This window comes from Echinops telfairi, unplaced genomic scaffold (assembly GCF_000313985.2).
Source record: "Echinops telfairi isolate 266 unplaced genomic scaffold, ASM31398v2 ScPeMD7_7469;HRSCAF=8507_0, whole genome shotgun sequence".
NCBI classification, from domain to species: Eukaryota; Metazoa; Chordata; class Mammalia; order Afrosoricida; family Tenrecidae; genus Echinops; species Echinops telfairi.
Genome location: NW_022111372.1, coordinates 70067631 through 70083728, shown reverse-complemented (window position 1 = coordinate 70083728; position 16098 = coordinate 70067631). Strand labels below are relative to the sequence as shown.

Sequence of the window (16098 nt, the reverse complement as noted above, 5' to 3'; positions counted from 1 at the left end):
TTCGCTGATCTTCTACTTTACCATACCACCCACAACGTCCTTCTCCAGGAACTAGTCTCTTCTGGTAACAAGTCCCAAGTCCTCAGTGAGATGAAGTCTTGTCATCCATGCATCTAAGGAACACTCTGGCTACTTCACGAGAGGTCAGCTCATTCTTCCAGCAGTTCCTGGTCAATGGTATGCAATAGCCTTCACCTGCACCACAATTCAAGTGCATCAGTTCTTTTCAGTTGTTGTGTCGACTAAGGAATTTACCCGAGGAAATGAAGTAAAAGACCGAGTCATTTCCCCGAGGTAACATAGTTCCTTAGAACCCGAGTTTGATGATCCAAGACGTTGCACTTGTTCTTTGCTTGCCGTTAGCATCTAATGCTATTTGGTCAGAGAAGGCCCTCTTTCCAAGATTTCCATATTGACAGCCCCACAAATTCTCACTGCCAAGTCCAAAGGTCACCCCCTCTTTAGGACCCATATCTGTAGACCACAAGCCATAGCATTCTTTTTGTCTTTTGAACTTGGCAATTCTTCCTTCCTTTGTACATTTTATTATGCTTTAGGTGAAAGTTTACATAGAAATTAATTCTCCATTCAAAAAATGATTACACAAGTGGTTCCAGGCCATGAGTTGCAATCCTTGCAGTGTGGCAGTCAGGGCTCTCCACATTCCTACTCGGCGTTTCTCATTTGTCCCATTTCCCTGCCCCTCCCTGCACCCTCATCTCTGCTTTTGGGCAAACGCTGCCCCTTTGGTCTTGCTTAGCTGATTGTTGTAAGGAGTGCATTCCTCGCAGGTGTTATAGTTTATTTTAGAGGCCAGTCTATTGTTCAGTTGAAAGGTGGCCTCCAAGAATGGTTTTAGTTTCAAGTGAGAAGGGCAACTTATGGTAATAGTCTTAGGGTTTCCTCTAGAAATGTAGACAATTCTTTTTAAAAAACGTTTAAATCATTTTTATTGGGAGCTCTTACAGATATCATAACATTCCATAGTTCAATCACATCAAGCAGTATTGTACAATTGCTACCACAGTCCATTTCAAAACATATTCTTTCTTCTTGAACTACTTGATATCAGCTCTCCTTCATCCCCTCCCTAACCCCTAGATACCCTTATCCCCCCTCCGTATAATAGTTTTCTTTGTGTGTGTGCCATATCTCACGCAATCCCATATATCCATTCACATGCAATTCTGTTGTTTGAGCCCATTGAGAGGGGTTATACATTCATCAATGCTATCAGCTCCCTATTCGCACCCCACACTTTCCTGTACCCTCAGGGAACCATTACTCTTGTTACTGTTTCTGCGGGGTGACAGTTCTTAATATCCATAGAACTTCTAATGTATTTTACAAGGTCAGATATCAAGCTAGTTCAGTAACCCAGTGGTTCCTAACTGCCATTGAAGCTTGTCCTCATGTCCACATAAGTCTCCCATACACATAAGTCTCCCATACACATACACATGGTCCCACACACATACATGTAAGCCTCACATACACATACACATAAGTCTCCCATACACATACACATGGTGGTCTCACACACATACACATAAACCTCACATACACATACACACAAGTCTCCCATACACATACACATGGTCTCACACACATACACATAAGCCTCACATCCACATACACGTAAGCCTCACATACACATGTCTCACATACATATCTGTCTGTATAAGTTTCACATATACAAACACATAGTCTCACATACAGATACACGTGGTCTCATATACACATACACATCTATCACAGATCTTCTCATTTCTGATGCATTCTTGAGATTAATAAATTATAAATTCACTTAAAAAGGTTATCAAAAGCTTAATTGCTTTTTGTTTTAACATATTTTCTGAAATAATGGAGACTGGAAAGACAAGGGAGGAGGGCTTGGAGGGTTAGAGTAATCAAGAATATTTGTTAGTCAAAGGGTCTTTGTATATAAAAAAGAGGGGGGTGGGATCCTTAATGTTCTGCTGGTGAGGTCATTGGTGACTCCACGGTAGAATCTGATTCCTGGCCAATGCAGCTCATGCATTGCTCCCACGCATCTCTCAGAGAAGGCTTGTGGGCTGCTATGCTGATGATCAGCAACCCCAGGGAAACCAAACTTACTGCCATCACGGCGATTCCAATGGCCGGCGACACTACAGGACACAGTAGAACTGCTCCTGTGGGTTTTCCAAGACTGATAGAAAGCCTCTGTTTTTCTCCCACGGAGTGGGTGGTAGTTTCAAACTGCTGACCTTTTGGTTAGCAGCCCACAGAGTAACCACTATGCCACCAGGGCTCCCTCAGCAAAGAGCCTGGACTAAAACTGATGAGGAATAGAGAGCGACTGGCCTCCTGAAAACCGGTCAGCGAAAGCCCTCGTAGCCCTCACAGACCGTTCACAACCAGTCTTGGGTGTGGCAGCTTTTCATTCCGCGGCGCACGGGTTGTCAACAGCAGCTAACAACAACAACAAGAGCTGCACATCTTAGAGGACATGGCTGTTTGGAGTCATTTTGAAACCATGGCCAGCAGGCACTATGTTATTGAAGAAAATGCTGTCAGTTGAGAAAGAGAAATCAGCCAAGCTCTTTCTTCAAGGACAGAATGCAGGAATGTTTGAACATTATCAACTATTAACGATTGGATTTTTATCATGAGTGTGTTTGTGTAAATGAAGAGTTGAATCTGTGACCATTGGGCTTTTCCACAGTTCTCAGAATTGGTTGCTACACAAACCTCAGGCTAGATGACTACTCCCATTATACCTCCTCTCACTCCACACCTTCCCAAAAAGGGGGGTTGGGAGAGCAGCCACAGAAACTCTCATTGTGCAGTGCTCCGGTCCAACTGTGCCAAACATTAGGGGTTCTGGCGCACTGGGTCCGGGCCCCCCATAGATGCCACATCGGAGGTACCCTGAAACCTTGAAAGAATACTGTAAGGGTTGGTTTATTTCCTTTTGCGAACGGGACAGTGCTTTGTTTATGAGTTTATGAAAGTGTTGAGAGCTAACATTCTCCTCACACCAGCTCTGAGGTGGTGATGGAGTGTTTCTTCCTGGCATACAAATGAAATGACTTTCTGATTTCCCTGGGCCCTATCTGGAAACGAATGACAGGTACCAGCACTTGATAACCTTCCTGCTTCCTGGGCCAAGGTAGCTTCACAATAACCTGCTACCGAGAGACTGGCAGTTACTTTCCTCGCTGGCTCTGGTGAGGAAACCATCGGAATATTGAATGATCCTGCCTCTCTCTACTGCCTGCAGCGATTTGTGACAAAGCAGACGGACTGTCCTGGAGGACCGCATGAGCAGGACTGTATCTAATCATTCTATGTACTCGGCCTTTTCTTTTTCCAAGCGGATACATATTCTGTTTCTTATTCAGAACGATAATGCATTTAATCTTGGAATCCTGTCATAGTTGCCAATTTAAAAGACCTGGGCTTGGTATGCCCAGCCAGTACCGGAGAAGGATGAGTTCTCTGTCATTTATACTTGTAAAAAGCACTCGTGCCTTATTTGTGTGTTTGTTAAGAACAATTTATGGAATTCCTTGTTAGAACATCAAGTCTCTGCCAGTGTTTCTTGTGTTTACTCCTGGACTTTCAGAGCACGGTCCAACACCAGGCACATCAGAACCATTTGATGGGCGTTTGCTGAATGAATGAATGAATAAGTGACATGATGTTTGAAATGGGGGCAGCTGCCCTCAGATGGACAACACTTAAAAAACAAAACACAAGCTGGAAACTCACTGCTATGGAGCCAATTCTGACTCCCAGTGATCCTATGGCAGAGGGTAAAACTGTGTCAGGGACTTCTGATTGGCTGGCGGGCGGGCCATGCAGACCTGCTACCTAGATCCTCTAAGACAAAGGAGTGAGAGATCAAATGAAAGAGAAATGGGTGCTCATTCTGGAACCCTGAGATTCAGAGGAAAAACTAAAAAAGTGGATTGATACTGATTAGCTGATGAAGCTGAATAAAAGCGGTGTACAGGGAGACAGACGGGACTTGTTGACTGGCCTTACCCGGGTGCGGCCATCTTCAACTTTGGCAAGCAGCAGTCAAGGAAAACAGTGGCCTAGCAGCACAAGTGCTTCCCAGTGGCTGCTAACAAGAAAAGTGGAATCCTCCCTTGTGACCCGCAACCTCACCCACTCGGAGGCTAGTGACGTGGCCTTCACCCAAACCCCTCTTCTGCCCGAGGTTAGAGCTTCAGTTTTGTGGATTAGACTCCCAATGCACCACCCCATATCTGGAGGCGTGTGAGCTTTGCTTCACTAGACCAGCCGAAAGGACAGTGCCAGGCAAGTGGTCTGTGGTCAGCCATACTGAATGGGCAAGAAACCCTCCCATAATCATCCGGCCCGACCCCAGCTGCCCTCTGGGCCTGACTAGTTCCTTTTGAGAACCCATGTTCTGACCTCAGCCACCCTTTAAGTTTGCTTGAACTACTTTTAAATCAGGTTTCTGATGCCGGACAAGTTTGGTCAGCAGAAACTTGATCAGAGGCTGGGCTGACCAACTGTCCTGGATAGTCCAGCTCTCCCCAGTTTCCTCATTTTCGGGTCCTGCCCTGCCCCAGTTTCCTCCTTGATTCTTTTCTTTCCTTCCATTAAAACATTTTTTTTTCCTTTATCTGCTTTCCGTTTTTGTTTGTTGCTCTTTTCTTTTTTCCCTCTAAATTTTTGCTTCTTGTATATTTTCTTTCTTAGCTTTCCTAAACCTGAAAGTAATTCCTTTTCTTGCTGTTGTTTGCTTGCTTAAAAAACACTTTTGGCTGTTATTTGTTTTTGTTTTCCTCTCCTTTTTCTTGTTCCACCAGAAACCCGACCATACTACTGGTCCACTCCCAAGACCTCCTGCAGCCCCACTAATCAGGCAAGGACCGCCACTCATTCTATGCCACATGATTATCAACAGGCAGTATCCAGCCAATCCCGCCCTCAGTGATGCTACAACGCAGTGACCAGAGGGCTGCACACAGGCTGACATTCTCTATCATACTCATCAGGAGACAGGTGGTATGTTCCTAAGCTTTCACCAACATAAAATCATCAATTAGATATAACTATAACAACACTACAGTGTCTCCGGGACTATAGACAGTTTCAGACCACATGAAGAAATAAGAGAGAGTGGCTCAAACAGGTGACCAAAATATACACGCAGACGACCCCTCTAAGGAAGAAGTGGCATAGCACGTCCCCAATAAGAAATGCAAAAAAAAAAAAGAAAAAGAAAAAAAGGCATTTAGAATCCTTTAGTAGATCAAGGGAAAGAACGAGAGAGCTGAAAATGAATGTAAAGAACACACAGGAAAAAAACCTTTGGAAGAATTCAGGGAAACACCACAAGAACAGACTGATGGTCAAAGGGGGTAACAATGTAGAACACCCAGAAGAACTTCCTGTGGCACACAGTGTGTGCTCAGTCAAGTTATCTACTGCTATTATTATCATAAACGTTTGCTTAATATCTATTGTCATATAACCTGACTTGGTGCTGTGCATTTAAGAGGTAGGTGATCAACAGGGGAAAAGGACTAGGGGAAAAGAGGATTTCTCATGGGTTCTCTGGCAGGGAAGTAGGAAGATTGGCAACTGGCTTCTGCTTATCCAAGTTTCCTCCTAGGAGAGGAGATGGTGGTAAATAACTTGGTTGTCACTGACGTTAGGCACTATCAAGTTGATTTAGACTCACAGTGACCCCATGTGACCGAGAACTCCTTATAGAAGCAGATCACCAGGTCTGGCTCTTGTGGGGCCACTGGGTGGGTTTGAACTGACAAACTTCTAGCTAACAGTTAACTATTGTGCTACTTGGGCCTCTTAAATAACTGATTAGTTATCTAGTGATGAAATATCAGAAATAGAAATATCACAAGCTGATGACGTCAACAGCCAATTTATTTTCTCAGATTAGGAGACTAGAAATTTGAATTTAAAGCAATGATTCTAGGAGAAGAGCTTCGTTCTCTGCCAGCTCTAGAGGAAGGTCCTGTCTCCTCAGCTTCTGTTTCCTTGGAGACCCCACATGTTTTGGCACACCTATCTTACCCTCGATCTGCTCCATAGCTTGTATTTCTTTTACACCTCAAAAGAGGTTGACTTAAGATACACGCTATACTAATTTTGTCTCATTAACATCGCAAAACAACCCATCTGATATGGGATTATGATTAGAGGCACTGGAGTTCAGATTCATACCTGTCTTTGAACCCCTTATGTAAGGAAAACACAGACAATTCAGTCCTGAACAACTGCCTCTCCCACCCCAACTCTCATCCTCCAAGTGCCCCCGTGTCTAAATAAGTCAACATCAGCATACTCTTTCACTGTGTGAGAATCCAGGTTGCCCCTAATTGAGCAAATGGCTTCAAAGCACTAACCATCAGTGGGGTGCAAGGTAGTTAAAAGGGAGCCTCAATAATTGTGCATATCTGTTTATTCAATTAAGACTCCCTAACTTGGGCAATAAACAGATGCACACAATTATTGTATTCCTCAATGATGCCTCAGCCCAGTGCTTCTCAAACTTTAATGTGCACACGGATTGCCTGGGGATCTGGTCAGAGGCAGATTCTGGTTCAGTGGATCTGGGGTGGGGCCCGAGATTCTGCATTTCTGACAAGCTCTCAGTGATGTGGAAGCAACGGGTCCATGGATCATGCACTTGGTGCTAAAGGTCCTGCTTGGCTCTCGGAAGTGTTCGGACACTGTCTTTGGTAAGACTTAGAGGCAGCAACACTTTGCATTACTGACAACCAGGAACAATTTGAAATACTAATTGGAAAAATTCATGTCCGAGTCTTTGGCTTTGGTCCTCTTTTTGGTAAATTGCTGTTCCACTTACCAAAGATGAATGGTATATTTGTTTTCACATGTTAAATCCTTAGTGCGCAGATAGAAAAAACCCTTTTAAATACGAGATTTTATGTAGCTGAGTATAACCAAAAAGAAAAAAAATGTACGATTTCACATCTGTAAGATAAATCTGTTTATCTGCTGGGTAGAGCTTGGCATAATCTGAAATTTAGACTCCGTCCCCTTCTCCCTCACCCTTTTTTACAGTAACTGGATATAGAAATAAATATTTCAAAAACAGCCTGATCCTGTTGTGAATGCCACGCGATTCTTTTCAGAGCAGTTGGTGTGCTAGCTGGGCACCCTCTAGCTGTCCTGGTCTCGAGGTTCGACTGATTGTTTTCAGCTGTCTTTTGGTTCCCAACACTCCTTTTTCCCCGGCAAGGAGAGACAACAGTTGCACCTTAGGTGTCTGCTCTTCAACTTTGAGACTCTAGTCACTATTCACTAAAATAGGCTATCTAATAGTGTTTTTGTGAACGATGATATATCAATTGACTTGGTGTCCCCTGAGAATATGGTCCAGAAATCCCAGGACTCATGCTTTACTTCCTCAAAGCGGGAGAAAAATGTGGAACAGAACTCAACATTATCAAAGAGAGCAGGCTTCTTGATTGGCTAGAGACTGGTGGAACCAGACTATGAGCCCTAGTCACCCCAGGCACACTCTGATGCCCACACTCATGCGTGTGTTAGCATAACGAGCCCGTAAGGATGGAAAGGGAAGCATTTGCCCAAGGATGACATTCAGAGGGTTAGGAAATATAGGAGACTAGAAGCAGGAAACATAGGGAGGAAGTGGGATAAGTGATGGTACATTAAGGATTGGAATGAATGAGCTCAAATAAAATGTATTTGAATTGTTGAATGTAAAGCTGATGATCTACTCGGTAAACCATCACCCAAATCACGATAAAAATAAAAATGTAATAAAATAGGACTTTCAGAAACAATAACAACAACGATAACAAACAAAGGTAGCCCATCATGATACCAACTCTAATTGGGTGGCAGGAGAAAGGTGAATTTCTGAGGAAAAGGTTCTGAAATCAACTCTTGGACCACCTTGGGAATAATCTGCCTGGTGGCAAGAAGAACCAGGAAGCAGTTACCATTACATCAATTTGACTCACAGGACCCCATGTGTGTCATAATAGAACTGAGCTCCATAGGGCTTTTAGTGGTTGACGGCCAGGCTTTTCTTCTGAGGGACCTATAGACAGCCTCCATCCTCTAAACTAACAGTTGAAAGCATTGATCTTTGTACTACCCAGAGACTCCTTGACAGGTGGAAGATCCTTTACAAAACACTTTTGTGTTTATAATACCATTTGAAACTAGGCAGTCCCTCCTCACCCGTTGTAAACATGCCTGCGCTGAAATCCAGGTTCATATATCTCAAGTACTTTCTTCAGGAATATTAAAAGGTATCTGCCCTGAAAAATGATTCTGAAACTGAGTTTGGTAAACCCAGGGTTAAGCAAAGTTTAACTGGTTTATCGAATACAGGTCTTTTCAGAAACTTATGTCAGAGCACTTTCAAGAGAGGACTGCTGTGCACAGGTGTCTTGAATGATTTGATCATGGACCATACTTTTTTAAGAACATGGTGGCATAGTGGTTGTGCACTGGGCTGCTATCTACAAGGTCAGCAATTTGAAACCATCAGCCACTTCTTGGGAGAAAACTAGACATTCTACTTCCATAAATGGTTCCATTCTTTGTCAATAACTGGATTAATGATTCCTTAGGGGTATGACAGGGGAGGCTGAGGAGAAATGGGGACCCATTAACAAAATAAGTACAAGAATGAAGAAAATGTTCTTAAACTTATTGTGGTGATTATACAACTCTTCTTGATATGGCTGAAGCCTTGAATTGCATGATATGTGAATTATATGCCAATAAAACTGTTGGGGGGAAAAAGAGTGACAGTCTGGGAAACTCACAGGGGCAATTCTACCCTGTCCTACAGGGCGACTATGAGCCCGGATCACCTCGATGGCAGTGAGCATCTTCTGGGATAAAGAGCCCTGGTGGTGCTTTCAGGTAAGGCTGGGCTGCTAACAAAGGGTTCGTAATTCAAACCCACCAGTTGCTTCTCAGGAGTAAGATGAGGCTGCTTACTCCTGTCAAGATTTACAACACCCAGGGAAGCCTGCACAGGTCACTGTGAGTCAGAACTGACTTGAGAGCAGTGGGATGTTTTCAGAGAAGAGTTTTCTAGACAATCTGATGGAGCCCGGCTATTAGAAGATACAGCGTCTGGGGTCTTAAATGCTTGAAGTTAAACAAGTGGCTTTCTAGCAGGGAAGCAACAAAGCCCACATGGAAGAACACCAGCCTATGTGATCATGAGGTGTTGACGGGATCAGGTATCAGGCATGAGAAGACCCAAAGCAAACAATCATATTGATGCAAACAGGGGGATCAGAGTGGAGACCCAAAGCCCGTCTGTAGGCAATTGGACATTTCCTCACAGAAGGATCACAAGGAATGAGTCAGCCAGGGTGCAGTAAAGCACCGACAAAACACAAAACATTCCTCTGTTCTTTAATGCTTACCCGCGCCCCACCCCCCACACTATCATGACTCCAGTTCTATCTTACAAATCTGGCTAGACTGGAGCATGTACATTGGTACTGATATGTGCTCTTGGCACACAAAATCTGGGACTGATAAACCCCTCAGGAACAATAATGGGAGTAACGATACCATGAAGATAGGGAAAGTGTGGGGATAAGGGGGCAAAATGGGTAACCAATCACAATATCACAATGATCAATGTATTAACCCCTCCCCACCCCCAGGTGGACGAACAACAGAAATGTGGGTGAAGAGAGACAGCAGATGGTGTAAGATATGAAAATTAATAATTTACAATTTATCAAGGTGTCATGAGGGTGGGAGGGTGGGGGAAGCAAGGCAAAAAAGAGGAGCTGATACCAAGGACTCAAGTAGAAAGAAAATATTTTGAAAATTATGATGGCAACATATGTACAAATGTGCTTGATACAATTGATGTATGGATTGTTATAAGAGCTGTAAGAGCCCCCAATATTTAAAAAAAATAGTTTTCTAGACTTAGTCTTGAGAAATGCTGATCGAGCGGAGCTGCACCAGTGTATGTCTTATTGACATGGAATTGACAGGACACAATGATCTTGTCTTCTCTGTAAGATGGTGGGAGTGGGCTTGGTTGCATGCATGCATTCTCTCAAAACTTCCGTGGGGAGTCAAAACCTTTCAGTAAGATGAAGAGCTTAAGAACAACAAGGGCTCGAGGGGCAAGCACACTTATGAAAATCAGCAATGCATAAAATATTTAATTTTCAAACAACCCAGGTTCATTGATGTTCAGAATCTTCTCTGGATCTATTGGTAAGATCTGCCTTTACTATGGCTCAGAGATCTCTGTAAAATGGAGGAAGTACTATTGCCCACCTCCCAGGGTGAGTGACACAGGAATGAATGAGCTCATTCATGCAAAGCACTGAATGGAAAAACCCGCTCTGCTGCTACTGCTGTTGTTGTGAAGACTTGTAGCAACTCCATGTAATACGGAATGAAACATCACCCAGTCGTGTACCATCTTCACATTTCTCATGTTTGAGCCCATTATTGCAGCCACTGGGCCAATCTGGCTTGTTGAGGTTCTTCCCTTTATCACGGATCAACCATACTGCCCTTTTCTGGGGACTGGTCTCTCCTGACCACAGGCCTAAAGTACAGGGGACAAAGCCTTGTCTCTCTCAGTTCTAAGACACCTTCTGGCTGTATTTCTCCCCAGACAGCTTTGTTTGTTCCTCTGGCAGCCCATGGCATTTTCAATAGTGTTCACCAGCACCATCACGCAAATGCATGAATTTGGCTTTCATCTTCCTTATTCAATGTCCAAGTTTCATATGCAAATAAGGCTATTGAAAATATGAGGTCTTGGGGCATGCATATCTTCATCACATCCCTGCTCTTCAATATTTTAAAGAGGTCTTATGCAGCAGCATCTTTACCCAAGGCCATGTGTCGTTTGGTCTCTTGACTGCTGCCTCCAGGAACATTGACTGTGGACCTAAGCAAGATGAAACTCATGACAAGTGCGATCTCTTCTCTCTTTATCACGATGCTGCCTATGGGTCCACTTGTGAGGCTTCTGGCTTTCTTTACATTAATTGAAATCTGTACTGAAGGCTACAATGCTTGATTCTCCTCCCCAACTACTTCACGTCCTCCTCATTTTCAGCAAGCAAGGTTATGTCATCTACACATCACAAGTTGTAAATAAGAGCTGCCTACATGTGTTGAAACCTTTCATTTATTATTCTGTCAATTTCTGGAGTCTTGTATTTATTAATTTACCAATGTCTTTCGTGCAGTTGGACTTCCTCTCCATAGATGGTAGTTTTGTTCTCAGTGTTGTTATGACAAACCGCCTTTATAGAAGTACTGATAGATGGTACTGGTTCTCAAGGAGTTTAGATTCATATTAGGATCATGTTTTTTGCAAAATTATCCAAATATGCATACCTAGGCGCGTACTCAGTGTCAGTGAATCATGATCTGGTGATGGTAGTGGCAAGGGAAGAACGCGTTCTTAACGCTTCCTGTGCGACTATGATAGCATCTCCAACCCTTGTCGTGTATTTGCAGCAAATTCCAAGGGGAGATAGCCCCATCCTCCACCACAGTCGGTCCTTGGAGCACAAGGTACAAACACCCAGGGTGGACGTTCCAGTCCTTTCAGACGGGCCTCTGAAGAAAGGCCTGGAGATCTACTTTTAAAAGCTCAGCTGTTGACAATCCGTGGGAGCACAGTTCTGCTCTGACACTCCTGGGTCCCAGTGAGTCGGAACGGACTTGCTGGCCACCACTCATCGGTGATCCAATGTTGTGAAATACTTACACCTTCCCCCTCCTCTCCTTTGGCACTCACAATGTACACGGGCTTATTACAGTATTCGAGATGCTTGGCAGTAGCCACATTTGACAACTTGTAGCCAACCATCATCTGAAATATTGTGCAGCTTTCCCTACTGTCTTCCTGGAACCTGTTTGGGAAATGCTACTGGGCAGAGTTCGAGGGAGGTGAGCTGTATTCATATTCAGAGGCCTTTCTGCTCTGAGGACACAAAGGAGCAGCAAAGTGACAGAAAGCAGCCAAACCCCTCCCCCCCTGAGGGCAGACAGCACTCACTTTGATTTCTCCTGCCGCCTGCATGTGGAAAGAACACTGGAAAGGAGAAGTTCGGGTGCAGGTTCGGGTTGCTGAGTGACAAAGGGCAGAAAGATGAAATACTATAGACTTTAAGGGCCACGAAGCTGGAAAAAGTGGTTTCAAATCTTAGCTCCAACACTTCCTGCCTCAGTGGCCTTGGGAAAATTACTGAATGTCTCATTTCCTCAGTTTCCCTTCATGCAAAATGGGGACAATAAAAGTATCTGCCTCATTGGGTGCTGTGAGGCTAAGTGAAATAACTATGGAAAAACCCTTAGTAATGTTTCAATAACACTGTGTGGCCATTATAGAAATAACGGGAAGCAAGCACTTGAGTTAGCTGAGAGGGAAGCGTCAGGAATTGAAACCTTCAAGATCAAATTAATCTCCTTCCCATCACATATGAACTTAGACATTTAAAAAAACAAATCATTTTGCCAATTACTCTGCAAGACGTCCGGGCTGGAGTCTGAGAGGTTTTATTCAATTGGCTGGTCTACAGCACAGGAGTGGGAGTGACCCTTTCACTTGACTCTTCATCTGGTCAAATCCCAAAGACTCATGAATATGCACGAAACGGCTCAGCAACTGTTCCAAAGACAGAAAGAAAAGTGACGCTCAAGCCACATTAAACTATAAAAGATTTCAGATGGCGATGAAGACACTCAGGGCATTTGAAGGGGGAGACTTATAGCCAAACATAAGTTTCAGCATTCCCAGAACTTTAAAACAAACAAACAAACAAACAAAAATAAACACAAAATAGAACAGAATAGAAAGTCTAAGAGTGCTAAGTATACAGTAAGGCAAAAGCTTCAACACAATCGCACAATTATTCAAGGCATGTGTGTGTGCATTATGCATTTCTTATTGTGAGTTAAGGAACCTAGATATTGTAGTGGATTGCAAGGTGGGCTACTAGCTACAAGGTCAGCAATTCGAAATCACTAACTGCTCTGAGACAGAAAGATGAGGCTTTCTATTCCCATAAAGACTTCGTCTTGGAAGGTCCCCCGGGCGGCTCTGTTTCATCCTGTAGGGTCACTCTGAATTGGCCTCGTGAGTTTGGTCTGGTGTTTTGTGAGTTATGGTCAAATATTTAAAGAGTCTGCTCCAGAGGGTAGCCACAGGCCTCAGAACCCAGAAATCGATGGTTACTGCTGGTCTGCAAGACGTCTGAACTCTGCCCAGGTCCTGTCCTGTTCTTTTGCAAACACCCCTGGAGAACGTGGCAAGGACAGCGGAGGGGAGAACTCAGATGAAGGCCCATTTAGGAGCTCTGAGGCTTTTTAGCAACTTCGTGTTTCTTAGCCTCAATTTTCTGATCTATAACAGGAATAATACTAATTGCAGAGGACTAGTGGGAAAATCAACTATATTTGTTACTGTCTCTTTTAGCCTCTGGTGTAAGATCAATTTCCCTTTGTTCTCACCATTGAGGATTTTGGGAAGGGTCTTACCTGCTGGGAGAAGCCCTTCACAACACGCCTTTGTTTGAGGTTCGTCTCTCCATCCAAGTTGGCAGTTTCCAAGTGGCAGATCCCACTGGGGTCGGAGGAAAAGAGGAGCAGGATGTCTGCAGGGATGATCTCGTTGCATTGCATCTGAATGAAATCTCCCACACGCACATCCTTCCAGCGCTTCTGCACGTAGCTCTGCTCTGTTCTTGGGTGGGAGAAAGATGGGTTATCCTTAAGATTCCTCAGAAAATCAATGGGCAAACTGGAGAAGGGCCCACCCACAGCTAAATATCTTCCAAGTCAGCCTGTCGGGAGAGTGCTCTGTAGTTTCCCTTGCCCCAAATGGCCATGATAAGAATCTCTATAGGGAATCAAATACGATCTGCTTTTGTTGCAAGCTATTGTGGAGCCATGGCTACCCCATGTATTACAGGATCCGACTGCTGTGACTCAGGGTTTTCATGGGCTGAGATTTTGAAAGTAGAACATCAGGCCTTTTTAGGTGTCTCTGTGTGCACTTGTACCTCTAATCATTTGCACAATCTAGGTACTCTGTTATATTAACATAGCACCCTTCCAAAAACACAACCTAACTCACGGCCATTGAATCACTTCTGACTCACAGTGACCCTAAAGGACCGAGTAGAACTGTCCTTGTAGGTTTCTGCGGTTGTAAATCTTTCTTCTCAGGAGCTTCTGGTGGGTTCGAACTGCCGACCTTGCAGTTAGGAGGCCCATGAATAAGCCACTATGCCACCAGGACTCCTATAGTATGCTCAGTATACGTACTTCATAAAAAAGCAGGTTGTCACCATAGAAAATTGGGTTGTGAGGCGGCAGGGTATAGAAATGTTTGCTTGCCACTGTGGCGAGGAAGTGGTGGTGGGAAAGGTGAGGATCCTGGCTGTTGGCTAGTGAGATCTGAAGTCCTGGTGAAATAGAGAACTCTGGGCAATTTAGGAATACAGAAAGAAAATGACAGGGATTTTGAGGGCTTATGATTCACGGTAGCTGCAGAAGCAAAGAAATGAAGAAACTGGAGAAAAATACTGACTTTCTCTTACGATCTGATTTGGGTAGCTCAAATAATAACAGTGGCATTGGCCACAGAACATGGAGACTTTCTAATATGCCGATCACTACTGCTAGTTAATATGTCATTTACCTGCATAATAACTTAGTGGAGCAGATAGGAACATACCCTTTCACAGATGCACAAACATTCCCAAGGTCTCACAAAGGCAGAGCTCAGGTCCGGTGGACCCTGATTCCAAAGCCCACAGTTTACACTCTTCCAATCGACTTCCCCCTCAAAACATGCCCATCTCTCCTCTGAGACGTCACAGCCTCGGTGTTTTCAACTCTGGTAAAAGAATTCAGTTCTTCCCAAGATGGCATGTTCTATTTTCCAAGAACTGTCCTTTCAGAAAGCCTCCTTTCTGCTTTGCTAAATATCTAACCGGTTCTTCTCTCTTCAGCATATCTGATCTATTCCATCTTCTACTAGTTTTTAAATATTTCAAGACATTCACATGTCTCATGAAGTCTTTAACTTTCCAGGTGTCCTTACATTTTAAAAAAACATTTTATTAGGGGCTCATACAATTTTTACTGTGCAACACAGTTACAAGTTTGTCCCCTGGAGGTGTGGGCTCTTCCATCTAAGGCAGCCCTTGGAAATGCCCCTCTGGGCATGTGGGAGCTGGAACCAAACCAGTAGTGCACCTTGGGCTTGATTCACTGAGCTGGTGGCCTCTGAGCCCAGTAGGGCTAGTAGGGCAGTCCCTCCTTTGCTGTTTTTCTCCACTGATGCTGTGTCCCCATGGGCGTGTTCTTGTTGTTGTTTCTGTTGCATTCTGAACAACTGTCATGCTGTCCAGGCATGACAAGTCCACTCTTCCACAGAGAATGATACGTGACTAGAATTCCATTTTTCTTCTTCAGTTTCACAAAAATTCCCGAAAAGGATGAAAGATTTGGTCCCCTTAGGCCTTCTGTTTCTGGGGAATGCAGAACCACAGAACTCTCAAAATGTTATCTTTCTCACCAGCGGAGATGCCACAGAGGACTCCCTTCCCTAAACATACCCCAAATCCCTAAACCAAACCCACTGTCATCAAGTTCACGCCGCTCACAGTGATCCTGGAGGACGGGGGCGAACGGTCCCTGTGGGTTTCCAAGAGGGTAACTGTTTACAGGAGTAGAGAGCCTTGTCTTTCTCCCTGGCTGGTGGTTTTGAACTGCTGACTTTGCCGTTAGAAGTCCTATGTATAACCACTGTGCTACCAGGGTTCTACTGAGGACCTGTCTCTAGTCTCCTGCATTGCAAGTGCTTCTTTTTGGAAGGCCAAGAAAAAAATCTAATCAGAGTCCATACCAGGGGCATTAGAATTGAGGAACAGCTGCCTACCTCAAAAGAAGCATAGGGTTTAGATCTGATCAAAGTGTCTGACATAAAGAAGGACATTAACATCGGGGAACAGTCACAGGGCTCTGCGGAATTTCTATGGCTGACGACGTGCGAGGCAGCAGCTACTGTTTCTTTTTTTTTTTTTT

General features: G+C 44.1%; 1 protein-coding gene across 1 annotated transcript in view; it reads right to left on the bottom strand.

The window, feature by feature from the left end:
- ATP10B (ATPase phospholipid transporting 10B (putative)) overlaps positions 1–16098 on the bottom strand; it is a 349229-nt gene that overhangs the window by 94851 nt on the left and 238280 nt on the right. Inside the window, exon 5 of the mRNA XM_004697118.2 lies at positions 13543–13747. Within this exon, the coding sequence (XP_004697175.1) occupies positions 13543–13747 (205 nt within the window). The remainder of the gene's footprint in view (positions 1–13542; positions 13748–16098) is intronic.